Here is a 25210-nt window from a genome sequence, read left to right as displayed (position 1 = left end):
CGCCACCATGCCCAGGTTATCTCAAACTCTTGAAAACATTCCTTCTGCTTTTATAATCTATAACAGAAGCATGGTGCTTGGGGTTCAGCTCAGTGGTAAAGCATGTGCTTGGCATTTTCAAGGCTCTGCATTCAATCTTCAGCATGTTAAAAAACCAGAAACAAAAGCAGACACTAAAATCTGTATAATCATAGTTATTACATTAACAAAGATTATGACTTTCATTAAGAAAGATATAAAAGTAAGCACTGGTGTATCAGGTCTAATATTAAATGGATGACTTTAAACAAAACTTTAAAAATTTAGTTAGCTAACTTTCCTTCTGAGACTGAGGCATGTGCACGTCCCTTCGAGCAGTCTGAAGAGCCTCTCTGGGCCTAAACAATTTGCTCCTAACTGACGTGTCATGAAATCCAAATACATGTTTATTATATAAAATAAAAAAGAATGTAGAGCATAAAAGAGGATATCTCAAAAGATAGAGTTGCACATTTTAAAGAGTTTAAGTTATAAAGAACATAAAGAGTTAAAGCTGTAATTTTTAAGCTTTCTTGTAAGCAATAAAATCTAGGAAGAATCTTAAAAATAAAAAAGTTATACGGATTTCAGATGTTAAGCCTTAAGTAATGAATATTACATACTCACTGTACTAATACATTTGGAATGGTATCTTCTTTGTTTATGAAGTGCGCCTCTGCACGCATTGCTGAGCTTACTGCCCATCTTTAATTACGCCAACTCTTGATGTTTCTGGCTCCTCAAGTGTAAGAATGCAGTCTGCTCATCAATTTATTTTAGCAGATGTCACAAACTATGAGATTATTTACTAATCCAGTTTGGGGACTTAACATTTCCCATTCAGTTTCTTAAAAGGAATGCAGCAAAGGTTGCGTCCTGGTCAGGGAAAGCCCATTTGCTGCCTGGTTGGGTTCCCTCTCCACAGCACCCTGAGCCTATATTCAGGAGGGTAATATTCTTTCTAATCCTCTCTAATCCTGGCCCGTTTTTTTTGAAACACAGTAAAAGATCACTCACACCAGGCGGCTGTGGGAAAATGGACTCCACTGGCTGACCTCTGACATGATTCCGCATGCTCCTTGCAAGTGCACTAAGAGCTTCTTCAGTGGGAGGCACAGACAGTGTAATCACAGTGGGCTGGCATCATAAGACTAGGTCACAGCTCCATAGGAAAACTGGCTAATTCTTAAATCAGGGCCATTATACTAAAACGCTAAGTTAAAAATGTATGGGGGTAGCAATCATTTTCATTTAGAACATGAAAGCTTTAAATAAAGGCTACAACATCGTATTCAGTGTATAAGTACATGTAGGCAAAAGATATTTGATTGTTAATTATATCAGTTTAGTATGTAAAGAAAACGTTTTTTGAATAGCAACTATAAGTAAATTTAACACACTTAATAGGAATTTGTAATTCAGAAGTTTATATTTAAAATATTGATTTGTATTTTGTTTTGTTTTGGGATCAAAATTGCTATGCAGCTCAGGCTGGCTTCTAATGCATGATTCTCCTGCCTCTGCCTGCCCAGTGCTAGGATGACAGGCATGTACCACCATGCCAGGTTCAAGATAATTATTCATAACAATTTCCCTTGACTGAGAATTTAGCTCAGTGGTGCTTGCCTACCACACACAAAACCATAGATTCAATACCCAGTGTCACCAAACAAAGGATTAAAACGATACACTGAACTTTTCCTTATATTCCTGATGTTTTATTATCATGTCACACACACACCAGCAAAACTCCTTTTAACTTTCCCCAGCACGCACACGCATATGCACCCACATGGCCGCTCACACCCACCAGAGCCTCATGTCCCAGGTGGTCCAAGGCTGTTTTAGTCTTTGTGGACATCAGGAATGCACTTGATGCACATACATCTGTACAGGAAAAACACTCATACTCAAAAAATAAAAATAAATAAATCTTGGAGGACAACGCAAGGTACAGCATGCCTTCAACAAGTGCCAGGCCTTGGCTTCAATCCCTACCGTAAATACACAGAAGTGCACTTAAAATAAGATATAATATTGTAACAATGCCATCTTATGCTACTCAGGCCTTTCTGCGATCCAGCAGCACAGGCTGTAAGTTACTGAGCATCAGAAACGCTACGCTTTGTGCTCTCCTACAGTACCTAGCACATTCTACTACCTAAAGCAGCCACGGAAATAATGCCCTGATCTGATCTGTCTTCAAATTCATATACCAATTTTTACTCACAGACATTTTGTATATGGGTTGGGTGTGCGTGCGTGCGTGCGTGCGTGCGTGCGTGCGTGCGTGCGTAGCCCTGTGAGTGCTGGGATTAAACATGTGCCCCACCACTGCCCTGCCTGATCTCTAAATTTTTAAGTCATAATATACATCTATTTACCAATATTTATATACTAGGTAGAGTACTGACATGGGACAATGACTAAGACAAGAGCTATTCTAGGGTTTTTTTGTGTTTTTTTTTTTTTTTTTTTAATTCTAGTTTTTTGTTTTGTTTTGTTTTTTGTGGGAACAGAGTCTCTCTGTGTTAGCCTTAGCTGTCCTGGACTTACACTGTAGACCAGGCTGGCCTCGAACTTACAGCGATCTGCCTTCCTCTGCCTCCTGAGTGCTGGGATTAAAGGCATGCGCCATCATGCCCAGTGTATTCTAGTTTTTAAGATAGTTTTCTGCAGTGATGAGGATTGGATTCTTTTGTTCTTAGGTTTATTCATTTTATGTGTGTTTTGCCTGCATGTACCTGGGTACCACATGCATGCCTGGTCCCTTCAGAGGGCAGAAGAAAGCATCTGATCTTCTGAAACTAAAGTTATGGTGGTGGTGAGCCACCATATTGATGCTGGGAACCAAACCAACAACCAAACAAGACCAAAACAAGGGCAACAAGTGCTCTTAACGGCTGGTCCACTTCGCCAATCCCCAAGAGGCCCTCTTCTCACTGACAGGCATTACAGAAGAGCCCCCTCTGTCAAAATGTGACCGGAGTGGTGAAGGAGCAGAGGACACTGAACACACTATATTCGTTAGTGTATGCCACTCTGACCAAAACCCTGGCAGAAGCAGCTAAGGGAAAAGAGGTTTGCTTGGCTCATGACTTGGGGGGGGGGGGGGTAACAGTCCATTGTGACAGGACGCATGGCGGCTGGAACATCAGGGTCCACGTGGTAAGGTGTGTGTGTGTCTTGCTGTATCTTCAAGGACTAGGAAACAAAGAGTTCTATCCCGAAGTAAAGCCAGCCTGGAATCCTTAGGCCTCCCCTACAGACCCATGTCTGCCCCCTAAGCCTCACGCTCAGATGGTTCTCCAACCTCCCAAAGAGTGGACCAGCTGGGGAACTAACGCTCAAATGTATACGCCTGCAGGGGTCATTTCACATTCTAACAATAATATTCCTCCCTTGGTCCCCACAGGCTCATGGCCATCTCATAATGAAAACTGCATTCAGCCCAACTTCAAAAGGGTCCATAGTCTTATAATTCCAACACTATTCAAAAGTCCAAAAGCTCTTCTAGGATTCAAAACTATCTTTTAAATGTTGAGGCTATGAAAAACAAAACCAAACAAAAACAAATTACAGAGTTCCAATACACAATGGCACAGACTAAACATCCCTATTCAGGATAGGAGGATAGTAAGGAAACAGCAGACCAAAGCAAGACTGACACCTTATAGCAAGCACAGACACTACAGCACCATTCCAGCATCTCGGGTTCATGCAGCACCAGCTGAGTTCTGACAGCCTCGGGTGGCAGCACTACCACATGGCTACTGTTTGCAGCACGCACAGCCACTCTCTTGGGTGGAACCCGCTCAGAGCCTGCGCTGTCTTTGATAGGTATTCCATGCTCCTGGCATCTCCAATGGGGTCTTTACTGCAGCTTAGGCTCCACTCTCCCAGCTTCACACATGGAGTCCGAGGGCATCTCTGTGGAATAGGACCCTACGCCATATTGCCTGGCTTTGGGGTTTTTCTCGAACCTTGTGTTGCAGAATTCACTCTTGTGTCCTGCATGCCTGCAAAAGCAGCAACACAGGGGTGATGCCAAGTTTCACTGCCAGTTTGAGAGGCAGCCTCAAACTAACCCTGTTAGACTATGGCTGCAGAAGTCCCTGCACATCTACGTGGCTGAACCAAGGAACAGGTTCCCTAGCTGGCTGTCTTCAGCACAGCACACTGAAGGCTTTGTCTTTTCAGGAACTCTTCCTTCATGTTTTTTTCAACAGACTCCAGTTGCCAGGCAGTGGTGGTGCACACCTTTAATCCCAGATCTCAAGACAGAGGAGACAGATATCTGAGTTCGAGGCCAGCTTGGTCTACAGAGTGAGTCCAGGACAGCCAAGGCTACACAGAGAAACCCTGTCTCAAATCCCAAAACAAAACAAATGGTCCCCAGTCTCCACCCTAGACACTTTAATGTATGGGCTTTTGCAGAGTACAAAGTGTAAAGCCTTTTCTTAAGGTGCTAATTTCTTTAACAATTATAGTGGCCACTTTGTCCTCACTAGCCTTGTCTGCAACTTTCAACTGAGTTCAACCTCCACCAAAATGCAGTTTTTCATACTTTTCTGCTCTATTTTCTGCTTTCTTTACTGTGGATCTGGAAGAAAGCAATGAGTGCAGACTATACCATAGCCTAATTGCTGTCTTAAAATTTCCTCCATCCAACAAATTAGTCCCGTACTTAAAACTTAAAAAAAAAATTTTGTTGTATTTATTTGTGTGTGTGTGTGTGTGTGTGTGTGTTGCAGTGTGTGTGTGTGTGTGTGTGTGGTGTGTGCATGTGCATGCACATGTCACAGCACATGAGTTGAGGTCAGAGGACAATTTGTAGAAGTTGGTTCTCTTTCCACCATGTGTGTTCTGGGGATGGAATTCAGGCCATTAGACTTGACAGCAAGTGTCTTTACCCATAGAGGCAGTTCGTCAGCCTCGTCTATTACTCTTTAATTCAGTCTCACTCAGATTGTCAGGACAAGGGCAGATTGTAGCCAGATCTTTTGCCAGAAATGTAAGATGAACACTCTCTAGTCTGATTTTCTTTTCTTTCTTTTTCTTTTTTCTTTTTGGTTTTTCGAGACAGGGTTTCTCTGTGTAGCTTTGGCTGTCCTGGACTTTTGTAGACCAGGCTGGCCTTGAACTCACAGTGATCCCCCTGCTTCTGCCTCCTGAGTGCTGGGATTAAAGGCGTGCGCCACCACGCCTGGCTTCTAGTCTGATTTTCAATAGCCTCACGAGCTTGACCTTTACCGTCTGCATTCTAGTGTGCTGGTCTTCTGAACTAGCAGAATGGCCCATCAAGCTCTACTAGTGGCATTCTAACACTTCTCTAGTCCATAGCTCCAAACTTGTCCACATTTTTTCTGCAGACCAGTTGTGAGCACATGGTCAGGTTTATCACAGCAACAACCCAGAGCTGGTGTCGGTTTTCTTTATAGGTTCATATCGTCATGACCCAAACCGTGAAAGCAGCAATGTGATGGAGGGTGTATTCTGACTTTCAGTGTGAAGCATATAATGTGACTGAAGGGAAGGCACCGAGGCTGGTCCAGCTGAAGAGGAGATTGAGATTCAGCCTGTTGCATCTCAGAACAGGAAAGGAAAACTTGAGCTGGACACGAAGCCAACCTAGAACCCCCAAGCGCTCTATCTGCCATGTCCAGAAAGTTCTGGACCATAACAGAATAACAGCTGCTAGGGACCAAGTGCTCAAACTCAAATACATGACCCTGTGGAGAATATTTCATATTTCAACCAGAACACACTAACAAAGACTCTTTTAAAAATAAGACACTGGGTGCTGAGAGCTTGGAGCCTGGCAGATGAAGAAGACAAAGATGGGGAGCTATACCACACAAGAATCCAGGGACGCTGCCATGAGCTAAGCAGCACAGCAGGTGCTAGGAAGGCTGTACATGCTGAAATACTGATGCGGACTGTGAAGGGCTGCCATAACATTAAAGGGCTGGTTCTCACACGACAACAGGGAATAAACAAGTCTTAAGGCAAAGTGAGGCTTGCTAGCTGAGTAGAAAACTGGCAATACAATGAAGAGGGGCCAATAGCAGGAAGATCAGTGGAAAATCGGTCTAGTCATCCACCCAAGAAATGGTTTTTGAGATCACTTCTGTAAGTGTAGAGGCTCATAGCAATACTGGGCAATTGTGTTAAATGCTTCTACTTACTGCCCTTGGGGAAGCCAAGGCAGGAAAACCATGAGGTTAGCCTCAGACTCTTTAGCAAGTTCAAGGCCAGATTAAACTACATAGTGAGATCCTGTTGAGAGGGGTAGAATAGGAAAATAAATGTGTGATAACATATACAATAAGCAGAAATAATGGTTAATTCCAGAAAAGTAGAAGTTGGCCAAATAATGGACTTTTTTTTTTTTTTTTAAACTTTAGAAACTTCTGAAATAGTTGATTTTTTTTTTAATTGGGGAGGGGGAGGTTGAGACAGGGTCTCTCTATGTAATCTTGACTGTCCTGGACTCTCTTTGGAGACCAGGCTGGCCTTGAACTCATAGTGATCCACCTGCCTCTGCCTCCCCGAGTGCTGGGATTAAAGGCATGCGCCACCACGCCCGGCTATAGTTGATATTAAAAAATAAAACAAAAAAACAAAAAACAAAAAAAAACCCTTTGCTTCAGTAATAATAGCAACAATAACATGTCTTGTTTATATAAATGTGGTTTTTGTTTTTTTGCCTTTCAAGACAGGGTTTCTCTGTGTATCCCTGGCTGTCCTGGATTCACTTTGTAGACCAGGCTGGCCTCATACACAAACATCTGCCTGCCTCTGCCTCCTGAGTGCTTTTTAAAAGCAGGTAGTAAAGGTGCACAATAGTTGATGAGAGTAGCAATGCTTAGATCTGAAAGATGTTTTAAAGGTTACACTAGTCCTTTGGAAAGGGCAGAGGAAAAATCAGTGTAGGAAAGCCAGGCATGGTAGCGTCCTGCACGCACTTAGGAGGCTGAGGGCACTGTGGTACATACATAGTATATCCACCATCACCACTATCACAAAAACAAAAAGAATGAATGAATGAAAAGGACAATAAAGTCATAAATCAAAATGAAGAAGAAAAATACTTTTTTAAACATACAAAACAATCTTAAGTATTTTTATGGGTGGAAATACAAGTCTGCAGATGAAAAGCAAAACAGCATTAAAAGACATAGATTCGGAAATTATCAGCAAATAAAATATAGCTGAACACAAAGCAAGGGCTGCATCCAGTGTGTGCTGCTGGACCTCCTACATGACCTCAGAATAACCCCACTGTTGCACTGGTAATAAACGAGAGAAATGCACGGCGTCAATCTAGTTTCTAAATACCTATTTTAGTTCTTTGCCTTCTCACACATGTCAATATTAAAGCACTCTGGAAGCTATAATTAAAAGGCATGATGATGTAGGGTTAGGCACGTGCTCTCTGTCGCTCTCTCCCTTTTTTCAGTGCTTGGGGATCGAACCCAGGGCCTTTCTGCATGGATAGTTTCTTTAAGAGTCTAAAACCATACCTAAGCTTACATTTAAATTCACTTTAATTTTCAACTGCTTTGATCTTTATAATTTATCCTTAGATTACTCTTTTCTATTACTTTGTAAGTCTTACAATATAATTCTGACCTGCAGTAACGATAATGCTTTATAATCTTCCTCTTAAAGGCAGAGGTTAAAGAAAAATCTCTCTGAAGACATCTGAAATTAGGGTACTTTGCTCTTGATCAGTCATGCAAACACAAAAAACCAATTTATCTGTGCAATTAGTGTTCTCAGTGCACATTCTCTGAGATTAGACAGGCAGGCTGAATGCAGAGTCTGTGCCTATGTACTAAGGAGACTAAACACAACTCCCATAGAGAAAGTAAACAGAATTGCTATGTGAATAAAGCAAGCAAAAACAAACAAACAAACAAAAAACCACACACACACACAAAAAAAAAAAACAAAAAGAAGAAGAAGAAATAAAGAAAAAGACATAATACCTATGTGAATTAAAACAAAACAAAACAAAACGAAAGGACACAATACCTACCAGCCTCAGGAGTAAAGAGAAAGGGAAGGGAGGCTATGGAGGACATTTGGAAACCCCTTTCCACATCACCATACAGAGCCCAACTCTCCCACTTAGACCCACTGTTCCCTAGTTCTCCCTTTACTTCTACTGTGCCACCCAGAATCTCAATTCAATGCCTGTTTGTCACCTCATTTGTTCTAACATATGCCGCTAAGCCCACTTTAGCCAATGAAATACACACTAAAGAGGTACTATCTTTTACACTGCATGAAATTCTGAACATCCTGCAGGACTCAGTTGTTGATCTACCATAAAGGATTTTACTTTGTTGTTTTCTTCTTGACTTTTTAAAGATAGGGTCTTATTATGTAGCTGTGACGGTCTAGAGCTAGCAGAGACCGAGTTGCCTCTTCCTCGTGTGTGCTGCAGTGCTGCAATTACAGATATATACTACCATGCCTGGCTCAAAAAGGATTTTATTTTCTGTATATCAACATATTTTTAAAACTTCTCTTGTACTTATAGAAATGTCAAGGTGTGGACATTTGGACACTGGAAAGATAACACTAAAACCAACTTTATTTGGAAAATAATAAATCACTTTTAAAAGCTACAGATGTTATATTCCTAAATATACACTCAGAATACAGAAATGTATTAAAGTTTTGTTACTTGTTTTATTTTTATTCTTCATTTTCTTTTTGAGACAACATTTTATCCCAGACTGGCCTCTCAAACTGGCTATGTAGGTGTAACTGACCTTTTCACTTGTGATCTGTGCATTTTAAATTATAGGTTACTAAGAAGGGTCTGATTCATCTTGGGACTCACTGGGATTGCTGGCATAGGCCGCCACATGCACAGTTTTCCTGGTTCCAGAAATTAAGCCCAAGACTACACTCATGCTAGGCACTCAAATGACTGAGGTATATCCTCAGCCATACATTGTTTTGAGGCATGGTGCTCATATATAGCTTGGGCTAACCTCTGCCTCAAGATCTTTCTGCCCGGGCACCATCATTACTAGCTTGTCTAAAGTTCTACTCTTTTAACCCCAAGGGCGTCTCTAGCAGTGCACAAATAAATTGTCCCCAGAGTGTTAATTAGTTGAACTTGCTTAACTGCTAACTCTCTCATTACTATGTTTACCATGTCCCTCTTTTCAAGCAACCCCCAAACTCTTACATGCTAAAGTATAAGCACAAAAATAATAGTCACGTGGAAAGAGTACATCCAGAAACAGATCAAATAGAATGAAGTAATGAGTCCGAAGTAGTGTCTCAGGTTTAGACTGCTGTGATAAAGAGCATGACAAAAAGCAACTTTTGGAGCAAAGGGTTTTATTTCATCTTACTTCCAGGTAACAGTCTATCACTGAGAGAAGTCATAGCAGGAACTCAAGCAAAACCCACAGAGGGACGCTGCTTACTGATGTGCTCAACTTGCTTTCTTTTACCATCCAGGACTGCCTGCCCAGAAGTTGCACTACTCACACTGAACTGGGCCCTCCCACCTCAATCATCAATCAAGAGATGTCCTGCAGACTTGCCTATAGGACAATCCAATGAAGACATTTTCTCAGCTAAGATTTCTTCTTCCAGATGACCCCAGCTTGTGTCAAGGGGACATATAAACTAGCCAGCACAAATCCAACCTTTACTGCAGTAGTCAGTGTTATTGGTTGACACTCAACCACTAACTACATTGAGTACATCATATACTGTTGCACTTAGTAAGGAGGTGTGGTGCTTTCGCAGGGCTTTCCACCATGAGTCTGAGTCTTTCTGTTTCGTTAAACTGACTTCCAACACATGTAGCCAAGCAACACTTGCCATGACTTCAGAAAGCTCTCCTCTGCTGTTAGTTACCCACCCCAAATGTGAGAAGCCACTTTGCCACCACAGGCCACTCTTTGCCCGCCCCCCTGCCCTTTTTTCTTAGTTTCTTTTATTTATTTATTTAAACAAAACGCAGGCATAAAAATACAGTAACACGGGCTAGAGAGACGGCTCAGAGGTTAAGAGCACTGGCTGCTCCCCCAAACGTCCTGAGTTCAATTCCCAGCTACCACATGGTGGCTCACAACCATCTATAATGAGATCTGGCGCCCTCTTCTGGTTTGTAGGTGTACACACAAAGGCAGTTTAATAAATCTTTAAAAAAAAAAAGAGCATGTGCCACCATGCCTGACCAAAATTAAAACAACAACAAACAAACAAAAAACCCACCAAAACAAAAACCAAAAAAACAATTACATTACTACAAAGATACAAAATTAAAAATAAGTCAAGAAGCTATGATTTTTTTGTTGGGGGGGCAGCTGGTCCAGGATGACTCTCTAAATCATGCAGTTTACAACTTATTACAGTTCCAAACAAAAGTCACCACAGGGAATGGTACAAGACAAGGCCCCAGGGCACAACATCCAGCACTGTCACACAGTGCTTGTCAACTGTTTTAACATTGGCTGTGGCACCTCCATGAGCCAGGGGAGCTGAAGCTCTTTCAGGCAGGAAAGGGGACTCTGCCCTTTCTTGAACTTCCTGCCAATGGAACCCTTCAGTGTACTCGTTCCTGTACTATCTTTTTGAGTTTCAACTGTGTTTTTCTCATGAGTTCTCTTCTCCACTGTGGAATATATTGCAGTTTGTTTATCTTGTTAATGGGCAATCAGATAGTTTCCAGTTTGACATTACTATGAATAAAACTCTTATGTGCGTTCATATCCAAGCCTTTTTGTGAACACAGATAGGCATTCAGATCCCCTGTGTATATACATTGCAGAATTGTTGGATCATAATCTGATGTATACATTTACTTCATAAGAGCTGTCAGGGTCAGTGAGATGGCTTATCAGATAAAGGGGGCCTGTCACAAGCCTGGTGATCTGAGCTCAATACTTGGAACCCATGTAAAGGTTAAAAGGGGAGAACTGACTCCATAAATTTTATCTCTGGCATCCACACCTGTGTTTTGGCAGGTATGCCCTGCCCTTCATATCTCTCTCTCTCTCTCTCTCTCTCTCTCTCTCTCTCTCTCTCTCTCTCTCTCTGTCTCTCTGTCTCTCTGTCTCTCTCTCTCTCTCTCTCTCTCTCTCTCTCACACACACACACACACACACACACACAAACACAAACACGTTTTATTTTGCTTTGAATTTGAAACAAGGTCTCACTGTGTAGCCTTGGCTGACCTGGAGTTCACTATGTGAACACAGGAAGAGACAGGTGCCAGGACTAAGGTACTGAGGCACTAAGGAAAACAAGCCACATGCCAGAATGTATATTAGTATAAATGAGATAATAAGTTAAGAGCTAGTTGCGGAACAAGCCTAAGCTAAAACCAAAGCTTTCATAATTAATAAAAAGTCTCTCTGTTATTACTTGGGAGCTGGTGGCCCAAAGAAAATTCCATTATACTTAGGGACTGGAGAGAGGGCTCTGCAGTGAAGAACACTGGCCTCTCCTGCAGAAGATCTAGGTTCTGTTCCCAGCACCCACACAGCAGCTCAATAACAAGCCTTCTGTAATGCTAGTTCTGGGGGACCTGATGCCCTCCTCTGGCCTCTACAGATGCCAGGCACGCATGGCGTACAGATACATATATGCAGGCAAATACTCAAACACATGAAGCAAAAAGTTTTTTAAATCTTTCAAAAAACATCTCAGCAAATTATTGCAGCAAGCTATAGCGAGTCCCTAGAGTTGAACTGTACTAGCCTAGCTGGTGTATAGGCATCACGACAAGAGCAGTTCCATATGCAGTAGATCGCTGAACACAGGAGTTAACATTTATAGTTCTGGTGGTCTATGAGAGCTGCAGGGCACAAATCTGGTTGGTCTTTGATGCTTATGCACAAGTGTAAACCCCTAACCAAGTCAATCCCCCAAATATATAACCCAGAAGTACACACCATTTTCTGATCTTCCACTGATGTGAATTTCAAGAGACAAAGTAATCTAAGGTGATTGCTGGTCTTAGGTGATTGGCAAGGCTAATATTAGTACAAAAGAACTTTCTACAGGGGGAAATTTTCTAGGTTTGTGTACAGCTGTATCTTACCTAATGAAGAAGCTCAGAAGGCTCTTCAATATTTATATCTAACTCAGAAAACCTAATTTGAGGGTTTATATTTCATCGGCAAACATGCATGTAATTATGAGATTTACAATGTGAGTTGAAGCACACTAGTTAAGAGCATAAATGGCATCCTGTAATAACAATTCATGTTTGTTTGTTTTTTTTAAGACAGGGTATCTTACCTTGTAGCCTAAGCTCGTCTTAAACTCATGTATCTCCAGCCATTGCTTCTTCCTGAGAGCTGAGGCAACAGCTGTGCAAGGCCACATACTGCTACCATGATAAGGAGTAGCACCCATAATAAAAACACAAACATAATATTTTCTATAATAATATTTGTTTCAAAAAGTAGAAGCCAGCACTTGGCAGGATGAGGAAGAGCTACCTTTAGTTCACCTGGGCTGCATGCTAAGTTCTAGGACAGCTTGGATTTCAGTATAAAACCCTGTCTCCAAAACACGAAACACAACAACAAAAAGAAAACTGGGATGGAGGTTGAGAATGTCCTCAGAACAACTAAAAACCAAACCAACCCAAACCCAAAATACCTAACAACAAGAAGAAAGATGTACAAAGAACTTGAGAGGACAGCTCTTTAAAGAGAACACACATATAAACACTTTATGCTGGGTACAGTGGCACACACCTTCAATCCCAGTACTTGGGAGGCAGGGGCAGGTGGATCTTGGTGAATTTGAGGCCAGCGTGGTCTACATAGTGAGTTCCAGGACACCCAGAGCTACATAGTTAGATACATACACACACTAAAAGATGCTCAAATCGCCGGGAGGTGGTAGCATACACCTTTAATCCCAGCACTTAGGAAACAGAAGCAGGCAGATGTCTGTGAGTTCAAGGCCAGCCTGGTCTACAGAGTTTCAGCCAGGGCTACACAGAGAAACCCTGTCTCAAAAAAAAAAAAAAAAAAAAAGCTCAAACCACTGGTCATTGGGGGAAATAGAAAAAAATTTCATAAGGTACTGTTTCACTTAGAATAACCACAATAAAAAAGAGGACAGTAACAAGCATGAGCATGCAAGTGAAACATGAGAATCCTCAAGCATTGCCCAGAAGACAGTATGGTCATCTCAGGAAAATAGCTTATCACAAAACTAAGCCCAGAACTACAACACAAACTATCAGTTCCACTAAAGAGAAGAGAAAAGGTACTCACACAAGCATTTGTTTTGGTTGTGAGTCTAATCTTTAACAGCTGAGCCATCTCTCCAGGCCTCACACAAACATTTGCACATTTCCCAGCAATATTATTCACACTAACCAAAAATTAGAAGCAACCCTCATGGCCACTGAAGAAATGACAAAACAGACGTCACATGCTCATACAGCACACTGCACCCATCCATGAAGAGAAGTCAAGCACAGAAGCCATGCCCTGTGCAGGACTGCTAATCCATGAGTCCTGAACAAGTAAGTGCATAGAAACAGAGGGTAGAATAGTGCCTGCTGGGGACTGGTAAGAAACATGGGGAGGGTCTACTAGGAATACAGGGTTTCTTTCTGGAATGATGAATATGTTCTAAAATTTGATAGTGGTAATGATTTTACAGTCAAGTGAATATGTCAGAAACTACTGAAGTCTATACTGTCAAAGAGTAAATTATATGAATTATTCAATAAAAACAGTGAAACTATTTTATGGCTGGGTAATAAAAAATATGAGGCAGGGATGGAAAGATAGCTCAGCAGTGAATAGTACTGGACCAGGGCTCGATTCCCACCACCCACTTGGCAGCTCACAGCAATCTCTAAGTGCATTTCCAGGGGATCCAACGCCTTCTTCTGGCCTCCATAGGCATTAGAACACACAGGACACACAGACATACATACAATCAAAACTTCCATACACATAAAAATAACATAAAGAATAAGAGACATTAAAAAACAAATAAAGCAGAATGCTGTGGGATATTTAGAATATATGAAATAATCTCTATTGAAAATAAAAACATTTGACTATTCCTATAGTAGCTAAAAGATATAAAATCTTTTTCAGTGACTTGGAAAAAAATTTTGTTGAACCAAAGCCATAGCCAGGTAATGAACAAGTCAAAAACCATGAAAATATGCCAACTATTTTACTATAATACTATATCATAGTTATCATATAGCAAAATTCATACAATAGAAAAAATCTATATAACCAATATTAGTGAAATACCTCAAAGTAAATTCACAGCCTGAAGAGATTTATATCATCCTCCTGCTGCACTCCTAATGGCTTCCAGCTTTAACAAATTGCACAGCTCTAGACCTATAGCCATTTCATTATGTGGAAAGTTGCCAGAAAATATTTCCTGCTTAGACATTTATCCCATCATTTTACTACCAAGACCCAGATAACTATTTGACAAAGTTGCATAATAAATGTGTAAGACAAAAGAAAATCTAAATGTATGTATTTACTGAAATGATACTCTTCAACTGTAAAGAACTTATTATGCCCTACAGTTGAGGTTTGAGGGAAAAGCCCCCTACAGTTCCTGTTATGCTTGCTTGCTTCCAGCTGAGCGTCAGGAACAGCCCACAACAAGAGAAAGAGCTGGGCATACTTCATCACTTATAAAACCTGGCAAAAACAGCTACAAATTCCTCAGCTCTTCCAGTTCATATGACATCAATATTATTCAAGTTGTTAGGGCTTAAAGTTTCTCCAGAAAATCTTAAAATTATCCTGCTGACACTCAGCCTAAAGTGTCTGACTACAAACAACAAAGTGTACAGCACCATTATACTTAGCTGTGTATCCCGACAGAGCTGAACTGTCAACTGCTCTGACGTTTGGTTGAGGAGGAAGTAGTTAATTTCTATCTACAAAATTTTTTGTTTGTTTTTGTTTTTTGTTTTTCAAGACAGGTTTTCTGTGTGTAGCCTTGGCTATTCTGGACTCACTTTGTAGACCAGGCTGGCCTCGAACTCACAGCGATCCACCTGCCTCTGCCTCCTGAGTGCTAGGATTAAAGGTGTGCGCCACCACACCCGGCTTTCTACCTATAAATTAAAAAATTAAAGTTATACACACACACACACACACACACACACACAGGCTTTCTACCTATAAATTAAAAAATTAAAGTTATACACACACACACACACACACACACAGTCTTATAAAAGGTATTTTTACATATAACAAAAATTCGCCATTGCAAGATAAACATAGACAAAACAAATGGAGAAAAGGTAATCCCAAGAATTGACAAATAGCATTACATTAAATCAAGATGCTTTTGTACAGCAAAGAAAACATCCCTGGAGTAAAGATACAGCCTACACAACAACAACAACAAAAAAGTTTGCTAACCACACATCAGACAAGCAATTAATATCTAGGATATATAAAGAACTGCAAAATGAAATACCACCACCTCCAAATCACCCTATCAATAATAAGTGGGCAAATACCCAAAACACAATTGTGAATTATATTATATAACATGTAAATAGTTTCTATGTGGCTACATATTAAATAAAATGGAATTTAATTTTAAAAAAAGACTAATGAACCAAATAGACAGTTTTCAAGGAAGAAATAGAAATGACCAATAAATATTTGAAAGAGTATTCAACACCCTTAGTCATCAGGGAAACACAAATTAAATCTCCTTTGAGATTCCACCTAGCAGCTGGGCAGTGGTGGCGCACGCCTTTAATCCCAGCACTTGGGAAGCAAAGGCAGGCGAATCTCTGTGAGTTTGAGACCAGCCTAGTCTACAAAGTGAGTCCAGGACAGCCAAGGCTACAAAGAGAAACCCTGCCTTGAACAAAACCAAACCAAACAAACAAACAAACAAAATGGTATAAGACACACTGGTGAGACTATGACAGAAGAGAAACCTTCCTTATTCACTGCTGGTTGCTATGGGAGTCAGCATAGGAGTTCCCCATGAACTGATATAGAGCTCTTGGATATACATTCATGTTAAAGCTGCACAGCCAGGAAAGAGAAGCAGCCTATGTGTTCATCAATACATGGATAGATAAAGAAGAGGCAGCACATACACACAATGGAATTTACGCAGATGTAAAGGAAACAGAAACTGTGGCATGTGCAGAAAAGTGGTGCGACTGGTTAGTGTGTTAAATAAAATAAGCCAGACTAAAAAAGACAAATGCCACATTCAAACTCATCTGTGGAACCAGTTTAAAGTGTTATATACAAGGCTGGGAAGCCATCTCAGTCGGTAAGGCACTTGCCTTGTAAGCATGAGGACCTATGTATGAGCCCTGAATCCATATAAAACAAAATGCAGGGTGGTAGCGGGTGCTTGTCATACCAGCGCTGGGGAAGGTAGACACAGGCAGACCCTTGAGGCTTGCCAACCAGGCAGGCTTGCCTACTGGGTACGCTTCCAGCATGAGAGATCCTGTCTCAAAACCAAGATGGATGGCTCCTGTGGAAGAACCCTGGAGGTTGTCCTCTGGACCACATGGACAAACACATGTGTACATGTACTCCTCTCCAAACATGTACCCTCCACACATATGCAAATATGCATGTACATATATTTATACATCTGTGGTTTTAGATCATTAAATTATAGAAGGGATCATAAAAGGAGAAGAAGAGTTCTTAAGGGAGGTGGACAATAAGAGAAGGCAATAGAATATGTAATGGGAAAGCAGAAAGAACAAATTAGAGGAGAGAAAGTCTGCTTGAAGGGGGAAGAGTGTGTTGGGGAAAACAGTAAGGGAAGGGAATAAATGAGAACAGAGTAACGACACATGTGCATGGAGATGCCGTGATAATTACTTTGTATTCAAACCTAAAACTAACTTTTAGAAAACCCCCTTTGTAAATGTTGAAGTTGGAGTTTTTAGTGACTTTATGTATAAATCTGCAGCTTTAAGCACAGAGCGCCCTCTCTTGCTAACATAAGCCAGTTCTCACCCACCCTCAACTTATGGGCTTTTTGTGTCTATAGTTCCAGCTTATTTACTTGTTTTAGAGACTTCACATGAGTCTTTTGTCGCAGGCTTTTCCACTTCCCTGAAGTAAGGAAGGCCAGTCCACACTGCTGCACTAGGGACAGAGCGCTCACCAGTGCTCCGTTACAGTGTCACTCAGCTCCCTCACTCATTTAATTGTTTCAAGTTGTTGGCTATTGTGAAGAATTGCACGCAGACATTTGGATATGCTCTTGTTGTTCTTGACTAGACACTTAGGAACAGAGTTATAGGTCCCACAGTAAGCCTACATTTAATTGAACAACTTTTCCCCCAAAGAAGTGCCATTTTACACCCTCAGAAGCAATGCATGTGGGTCTTTCAACCTGCCTGTACAAGTGAGGAACCACCCTAGCGGGACAAAGCGCCATGCTGTGGTTTATGTTTGGCATGCTGAACAGCTTCACTGTTTTTAGCTACTCAAAAAGCTTTGCTGACATAACTTCCAATCTTTTCGCCCATATTTTAATCAAAGTGTTTCTTGGCTGTAGGACTTTTTATTATCATCTACTGATCTACATTTCTATATTTATGTCAATAAATGTTTTTAAATTTTTTATGTGCATTGGTGTTTTGCTTGTATGTATATCTATATGAAGGTGTCAGATCTTGGAGTAAGGCAGCTGTAAGCTGCCATGTGGGTGCTGGGAACTGAACTTGGGTCCTCTGGAAGAGCAGCCAGTGCTCTTAATCTTTGAGCCATCTCTCTAGCCCCATGTCAATAAATCTTAATTACTAAAGTTTTCTCCAATCTTGCTCTTTTTTCTCAAAGAAGTTTTTGTTTTATTTTGGCTATTCTAGATCTTTTGCTTTTTGGTTTTGGGAGTTTTTTGTTTGTTCGTTCGTTTGTTTGTTTGTTTTTCAAGACAGGGTTTCTCTGTGTAGCCTTGGCTCTCCCAGACTCACTCTGTAGACCAGGCTGGCCTCCAACTCACAGTGATCCACCTGCCTCTGTCTCCCAAGTGCTGGGATTAAAGGCATGTGCCACCACCTCCAGCTGATCTTTTGCATTTGTGTATCAATTTTAAAATGAGACTATAAACTTCCATTAATAAAAAAAAAAAGCTTTGGTCAGATCTTGTTTTGTTTGCTTTTAGGTTTTCCAAGACAGGGTTTCTCTGTGTAACAGTCCTGGCTGTCCTGGCCTCAAACTCACAGCAATCTGCCTGCCTCTGCCTCCCAAGTGTTAGGACTAAAGGCATGCACCAAATGTAGAGATTGATAAGGGCCGTATTGTAACTGCGGCAATATTTAGTCTTCTAGTGTGCTCACATCATATATATCTGAATTAAGCTTCCCACTATATATTTTCAAGAGAAAATTCAATCCTGATGTGAATATATTATGCATCCAACAACTTCAGTTTTTAATTAGGGCAATGCCTGGCATTACTAATACCTATGCAGCCCTAGCAGTTTTAAAAGCAAATATACATTACTAATTGCTAATATTGTGAATATATTCTGCATGAAATTGTTTTAGAAACAACAAAATCCCAACCATTAGTAGATAGTCTATATTCTGCTATTTTGAATGAAAGTTAAGTAGTTTAGATATCTTAACTGTTTTGTTTTGGTTTTGGTTTTTCAAGACAGGGTCTCTGTGTTAGCCTTAGCTATCCTGGAGTCGCTCTGTAGATCAGGCTGGCTTCGAACTTACATTGATCCGCCTGCCTCTGCCTCCCGAGTGCTAGGATTAAAGATGTGCGTCCCGGCTTAGATATCTTAATCATGTATTTAAATAGCTATGATCAGTAACTGCTGCTTATCTTCTTATACAAAGATAAGATTATAGTGCACCAGGTGGGAAGCTTGCCCCAAGGTCATGAAAGCAACAGAGCTGTCCCTGTCCCTCACAAGCTGCAGCTCACAAGAGCAGGAGCTAACCCTGGTGTCTGGGCACTGGTGAGCCAGCCCCAAGGGCATGGCCATGAGATAACTGGCCCCACCACTTGTCTGCTGTGTGGTGGCATGGGCAAAGGAGAGATACCCTCCTCCGCTCATCCCTTAACACCTACAATAGGCAAAAGAGCTGACCCTAAAGTCATGAGAGTGGGAGAGCTGGCCCTCTCCTTCACCAGCCACAGCATTTGGGGGAGTGGGGCCTGCACCCAGTGTGGGCAGCACAGTAGAGCTGGTCCTGGTTGTGGGGTTACAGGTGAGTCATCCACGACGGTGTGAGAGTTAGAGAGCAGTCTCAGTCCCTTGCTTGCTGTGGCACTTGGCAGAGTGGGCCCTGCATCTCACCTGGGCAGCACAAAAGAGCTGGCATGGGTGTGGATGAGCCCGGCCTTGATGGCACTGAGTGAGCAGACTGGGCACAGTGCTAGAGAGCTCACGCGGCACCAACAGGAGATCCAACAAAAGTTCGGTGAGGATCCAGTATTGATACTGCAGCATAAGCCAGAGGCCTGGAGCCAGACCAATGACTCATTGCAATGAACATTTGCAAGTAAAGATGTGAAGAAAAAAGGACATACTACGTGACGCTCTGTGACACACTACAGCTTCCACAACAAGATTTTTTTTCCTTGGGGTGGAGGAAGGTTCCTACAGCAGAGGGTTGGTATGTAGGGATGGGGAGATAAGAGAATTGGGTTGCATGATGTGAAATTCACAAAGAATCAGAAAAAAGCTTTAAAAAAAAAAAGATTACAGTGTACCATAGAAAATAATAGTATTAACAAATCATTTTTGTAATACTCCTTATGTGCCAAGCTCTCTTTCAAGCACTTTTAACGATGAACTATTAATCTTCATCATGACTCTAAGAGGTAGGGGATATTATCTTCATTTCAGGCAAGAGAATCTAGCCAGGCATTATAGTGCACGTCTGTCATGCCAGCACCTGGGAAACAGGCAGGAGCATCAGGGGCTATCCTCAGTTACACAGTGAGTTCATGGCTAGCATGGACTGCATGAGACCTGGTTTCAACAAAAAGACAAACACACACACACACACACACACACACACACACACACACACACACACACACACACACACACGCATGAAGAAACTCAAGTACAACAAAGTAAAGTAATTCATCCAGAGCCATACAGCTAGGAAACAGTGGAGCTGGAATTAAAACTCCAGCACTTTAGTCGTGGAATTCATTCTCTTAACTCCTCTGTAGCAAAAGAGTAGAGGGCTTTTGTTGTTGTTGTTGTTGTTATTTTTTATTATAAACCTGTATTTCCAGTAATCAGAGGCTGAGTGACTCTGATCAACTCTTCTAGAAAAAATAGGATGAAAATAGTAAAACTAAATGCACAAGGATTAACAACACATGAAGAATTACCAGACCACTGTCCAAAGATAGACAGACAGACAAGTAAGCCACAGTTGAGTTTTCTTTTATGTGGAGGATCTTTCTACAGGATGAGATGGGTAAGAAGCCGCTCAGCATTGCCAGGGGAAAGGGTAACAGAGCTTGTCGATAGTGCAAGTGCAGCTAAAACTAAGGACTGGAGGGAGGCCCTGAATGGCTGAGTCCCAGGAGTAAGGGTGAACCAGGAGTAGTTTTTAATTCATGTAGGGGGTCCAGAAAACAACAGTCTCTTAGGCATAAAGTGATTCAAGTAATCTTGTCTTGCTAGTACTTCTTGCAATCATCAGAGAAAAAGATCTTTTCTGGGAGAATATATTACCCAAAGTTTCAACCTAATTTTACAACTTTTCAAACAAAGCAGCTGGCATATAGACAAAAAAATTAATCATAAAAGGAAAACATCCTGTAACACCACCACCAACAACAACAACATAGCACAGACCATAACCACAGCAATTGGGAGCTACAGGCAGGAGGGTTAGGAGTTCAAAATCATCCTCAGCTACATGAGTTTGAGGCCAGTTTAGGCTAGAAAGAGGCTCTGTCACCAAAAATATTGTACTTTTTAAATGATAAATTAGTTATTAATAGTAGTTATTAAACTAAAGGAAGAATATTGATAGCCTATAGCTTCTTGAAAAGAAAATATTCAAAATCAGATGGCTTTATCAGAAAGGGCTACTAATCATTTGAGGAAGAAATGATTATTGCTTTATATAAATTACTCCACAGATTAAAAAGTAGAGTCTATGTAGAATGCCCAGCCCTAAGTGGGACATTTATATCACCCCTCCTCCTCTCTCAGGGACCATCACAAAAGAGGAGGAGGAAGGACAGTAGAGCCAGAGGTGATAGATGACTACAGCAAAGAAACCTATTCCAGACGCAACAGGGCACTCACATATGTGAAGTCAGCAACTGTGCAGCGCAGACCAAATCCCAGCAAGGAATGGGGAGGTGGTCATGAAGTGCCACCTCTAGCTGAGGAGCTACAGGACTGCTGGCTGCTGGGAGCGTGGGTTCTCTTAAGGATGTAGTAGCCCTCAAGAGGCTGCTCATGTTCTAGTAGATGGTTCTACATTCAGGTGAATCCTGGCAGCACTAAGTGGACTCTGGTTTTAAAAACAACAAACAGGGGCTGGAGAGATAGCTCAGAGGTTAAGAGCACTGGCTGTTCTTCCAAAGGTCCTGAGTTCAATTCCCAGAAACCACATGATGGCTCACAACCATCCTTCATGAAATCTGGTGCCCTTTTCTGGGGTGCAGGTGTACATGCAGGCAGAATACTGAATAAATAATAAATATTTATGTATATATTTATATATGTATATATATATATTATATATACATAACAAACAAACAAACCATGACATTGGGAGGGAACGGAGGCGTGAGGACCAGAGAAAGAACTAGAGTAAAGGGAATAAAGGGTGGACCTGATCTTAATTCATTTATAACACCAGCAATAAAAGGAAACAAAACTAACTATGTAAAGAAAGAAGAAGTGAGTATAATTGATGCTAAAACAGTTGCTACTCTGGGTAGGGAGAAGCTGCATCTGGGAAAGACAATCAGGTGGACATCTGGGTTTGGTACTATGCTACATTTTACCTCAGCATCAATTTCCTTGTATCTACTACTAAGCCCTGGGTATCAGACATTCTTTTCTTTCTTCCTTCCTTCTTGTCTTCCTTTTTGAGACGGGTCTCAATATGTAGCCCTCAAACCTATAATTCTCCTGCCTCAGCTTCTACAGTGCTAGAATTAACTTACTTCATCATATTTTTGCCTATTCTAAAAGGTTTACAACTTCTTGAAGGTTTGCTACATTGTTTCTTGTGTCTGTGTACGTAGAGTGCACGGGACATGTCACGCACATTGAGGTAGGAGGACATCTTGCAGGAGCTGGCTTATCAAGCTCAGCGGCAGGCGCCTCCACCTGCTGGTCCTCTTGCAGGCCCCTGGGTCAGGTCTTCACTACCCACAACTTCCATTAACACTTACACACCGAATCATAGCTATAATTTTGTACAGTAATTAGGAACTTTATTCCTGAATAGTCTATAGTTCTTAAAATAAAAAACTGTCTGTAAAACCCAAATTTTAGTCTTGGTTTGAGTGCTTCGGTATTTGGATAATATTACATAGATTAGCCAGTCATTTGTATAAGTGTATGTTGTACAACATAAAGACAAATGGAGCACCACCACGCCTGGCCTAACCAGGTTTCTTTTAATTTTCTTTTCTAAAATTAGGGACTGAAGTATTCTAGGCTGGCCTCAAACTCACTGTACAGTCCATAGAGGGAGAGCGACCTTGAACTTCTGATCCTTTTGCTTCCACCTCCCAAATGCTAGGATTACAGGCACGAACCACCATGCTGGCTTTTGTGACACTACTTATGTATGCAGCATAAGCATGCTACATCCCCGACCCCTAATTATTTCTAAATGCCATATTAATATCTATTTAAGATGAATGGCGAATAGAGAAGGCTAAAACAATTCTGACCTAATGTATGGCAAACCATACATTTTGCTCTACTGTACTGAAATATGTTAAATTTAAATAAAAGTAGCATTTTTGTTATGACATTTCTTACTTTTGGAACATGGGGATTAAATTCCACGGCTCTATGAATTGCTTCCACAGCATTAATTTCTGCTGTGCTCAACCCTCTTCTGGAGGCTGTTTCTGGAGAGAATCTGCAAGGAAAACCACAGAACAGAGAATGAATGAACCACATGGACTAAGTCTATTGGGAACTGTATGCATGGATTCAGATTACAGTATATCCTCCCAAATCAAAAATGTTTCTGGCAATGGTCAAAGACAAGACCAGATAACTAATAAGATGAAAGTAAAGCCTCTGGTTCAACACATACGCAAAGCAAAAGACGGAATGAAAAACTCAGCCTCAACTATAGAAAGCCTTTGGAGAGAGTCCATTGGCCCCACCGTGGGAAGGGTGGCTACAGTAAAATGCCACTGAGGGATCAGAGAACCTCAGCAAACACAATACAGAGTTTACAAAATTTTAGATGACAAATAAACTGCGAAGTTTTTATTCTAATTTACATCAGGATGTAAATCTAAGGTGAAAAAAAATGAGCACCACTTGGTTGGTTTCTGGCACTCTTATTATTTGGTTGTGAGATAATGTCTCATTACTTGGATGAGGGCAGATTCTGAATATCTCAACTGCCAAATAAAGAGAATTAACTAAGGCCAGGCAAAAATGTAAGGAAGACAGAACAACTTCAATGGCAAGATGAAATCAATTTGTCTACCATGCACCTTACTGTCACCAGCATCACTGCTACCACATTAACTGTGTACTTTGTTTGTTTGTTTGTTTGTTTGTTTTCTGAGACGTATGTATCCATGGTGGCCTTTAGCTTACTGTATAGCCAAGGCTAGCCTTAAACGCCTCCTTCTCTCAAATGCTGGAATTACAGGAAATGCTTGGCATTCAGTTCTCTGTGTACTCTTTCTTGAAATTGCTATAGTTATTTGACACATATGCTCCTCACACAACCACCCTAAAATAGTGTTCTCTTTTTTTTAATAATTTTATGTTCATGCGTTTTGTCTGCATGTGGGTCTGTGTGTTAGATCCCCAAGAACTGGAGTTACAGAGAGTTTTGAGCCGCCATGTGGTTGCTGGGAAATGAACCCAGGACCTCTGGAAGGGCAGCCAGTGCTCTTAACACCTGAGCCATCTCTACAGCCCTCCCCCCATATTATTTTCAAAGTAACAGTTTGCCCGGACACATCTGGTGCATGGTAGAGTTTGAATGTGAGTCCCTGTTTACTGAAATCTAAACCTCTCTGTCATCACACACATGCAATGGGAAGGCTCCCAGTCGCAGAAGATCAAGGGTTATTCAGAAGAAATGGAAAAAAAAAAAAAAAAAAAAGAGCATTTTTTAAAAGTTAGCGGAGGGAAAAAACTTATTAAATGTTCAGCAGTCTTCACAAATTATTTGGAAATAATTTGGCTTCATAAGCACTTACTTATCTGAGACGGTCCTTGTTTTCAACAATGCTGCTGTGTAGCAGATGGCTGCTGACTTTGGAAGGCTTATGTCTATAACAATAATTGTCAATTTAGGTAAGGATTAAAAATCATAACTCACAAAAATACAAATTCATCAGCTGTAATACAGTAGCATAGGCCCTGGACACACTGTTGGAAGGCCTGAGTTTGATTCTAGATTCTACTATTTACTAGTGGCATGTCCCTAGGCTAGAAGCAACCTTATCGATCTCTTTTCTTTTTCTTGTAAAATATATATATTTAGTTAGTTAGTTTAATGTATATGGGTAATCTGTCTTCACACACACCCAGAAGAGGGCATCAAATTCCATTATAGATGATTATGAGTCACCATGTGGTTGCTGGAAATTGAACTCAGGGTCTCTGGAAGAGCACAGTGCTCTTAACCTCTGAGCTATCTCTCCAGCCCCCTTGATTTCTTTTCAAAAGAGAAAATTGCACCTCCCAGTGGAGATTAAATTATATTGATGAAAGTCCTCTGTATGAGGTCAACAGATAGTCAACAAATGTCTATCATAATCTGTTTACAATAAGGCTAAGTCAGAAGAAATCCACAGTCAGAAGAAATCCACAGTAGAGTTAAAAGTATGTAAAAACTAACATTAGAAAACAGTAAAATATTTAACTGCTATTATACCTAGATTGATTTTAACTTTTCCCTTAAGTTTTTGTCTTTTCCACATTTTCTTATGTGGCCACATTTCATAGAGTAGAAAATTACTCTGAGATCATG

The 25210-nt window shown here is 41.0% G+C and overlaps 1 protein-coding gene across 1 annotated transcript in view; it reads right to left on the bottom strand.

Moving 5' to 3' along the window:
• The window catches only part of St7l (suppression of tumorigenicity 7 like), a 66707-nt gene that overhangs the window by 11989 nt on the left and 29508 nt on the right, over positions 1–25210 (bottom strand). The window contains exons 10-11 of the mRNA XM_051165840.1: positions 24435–24507; positions 23020–23122 (exon numbers count right to left, since the gene is read on the bottom strand). Coding sequence (XP_051021797.1) covers positions 23020–23122; positions 24435–24507 — 176 coding nt within the window. The remainder of the gene's footprint in view (positions 1–23019; positions 23123–24434; positions 24508–25210) is intronic.

The sequence above is a fragment of the Acomys russatus genome, chromosome 23 (genome assembly GCF_903995435.1).
Source record: "Acomys russatus chromosome 23, mAcoRus1.1, whole genome shotgun sequence".
In the NCBI taxonomy this organism is placed as follows: Eukaryota; Metazoa; Chordata; class Mammalia; order Rodentia; family Muridae; genus Acomys; species Acomys russatus.
The sequence above is the reverse complement of the archived record's forward strand: the minus strand, read 5'-3'. Positions and strand labels throughout refer to the sequence as shown.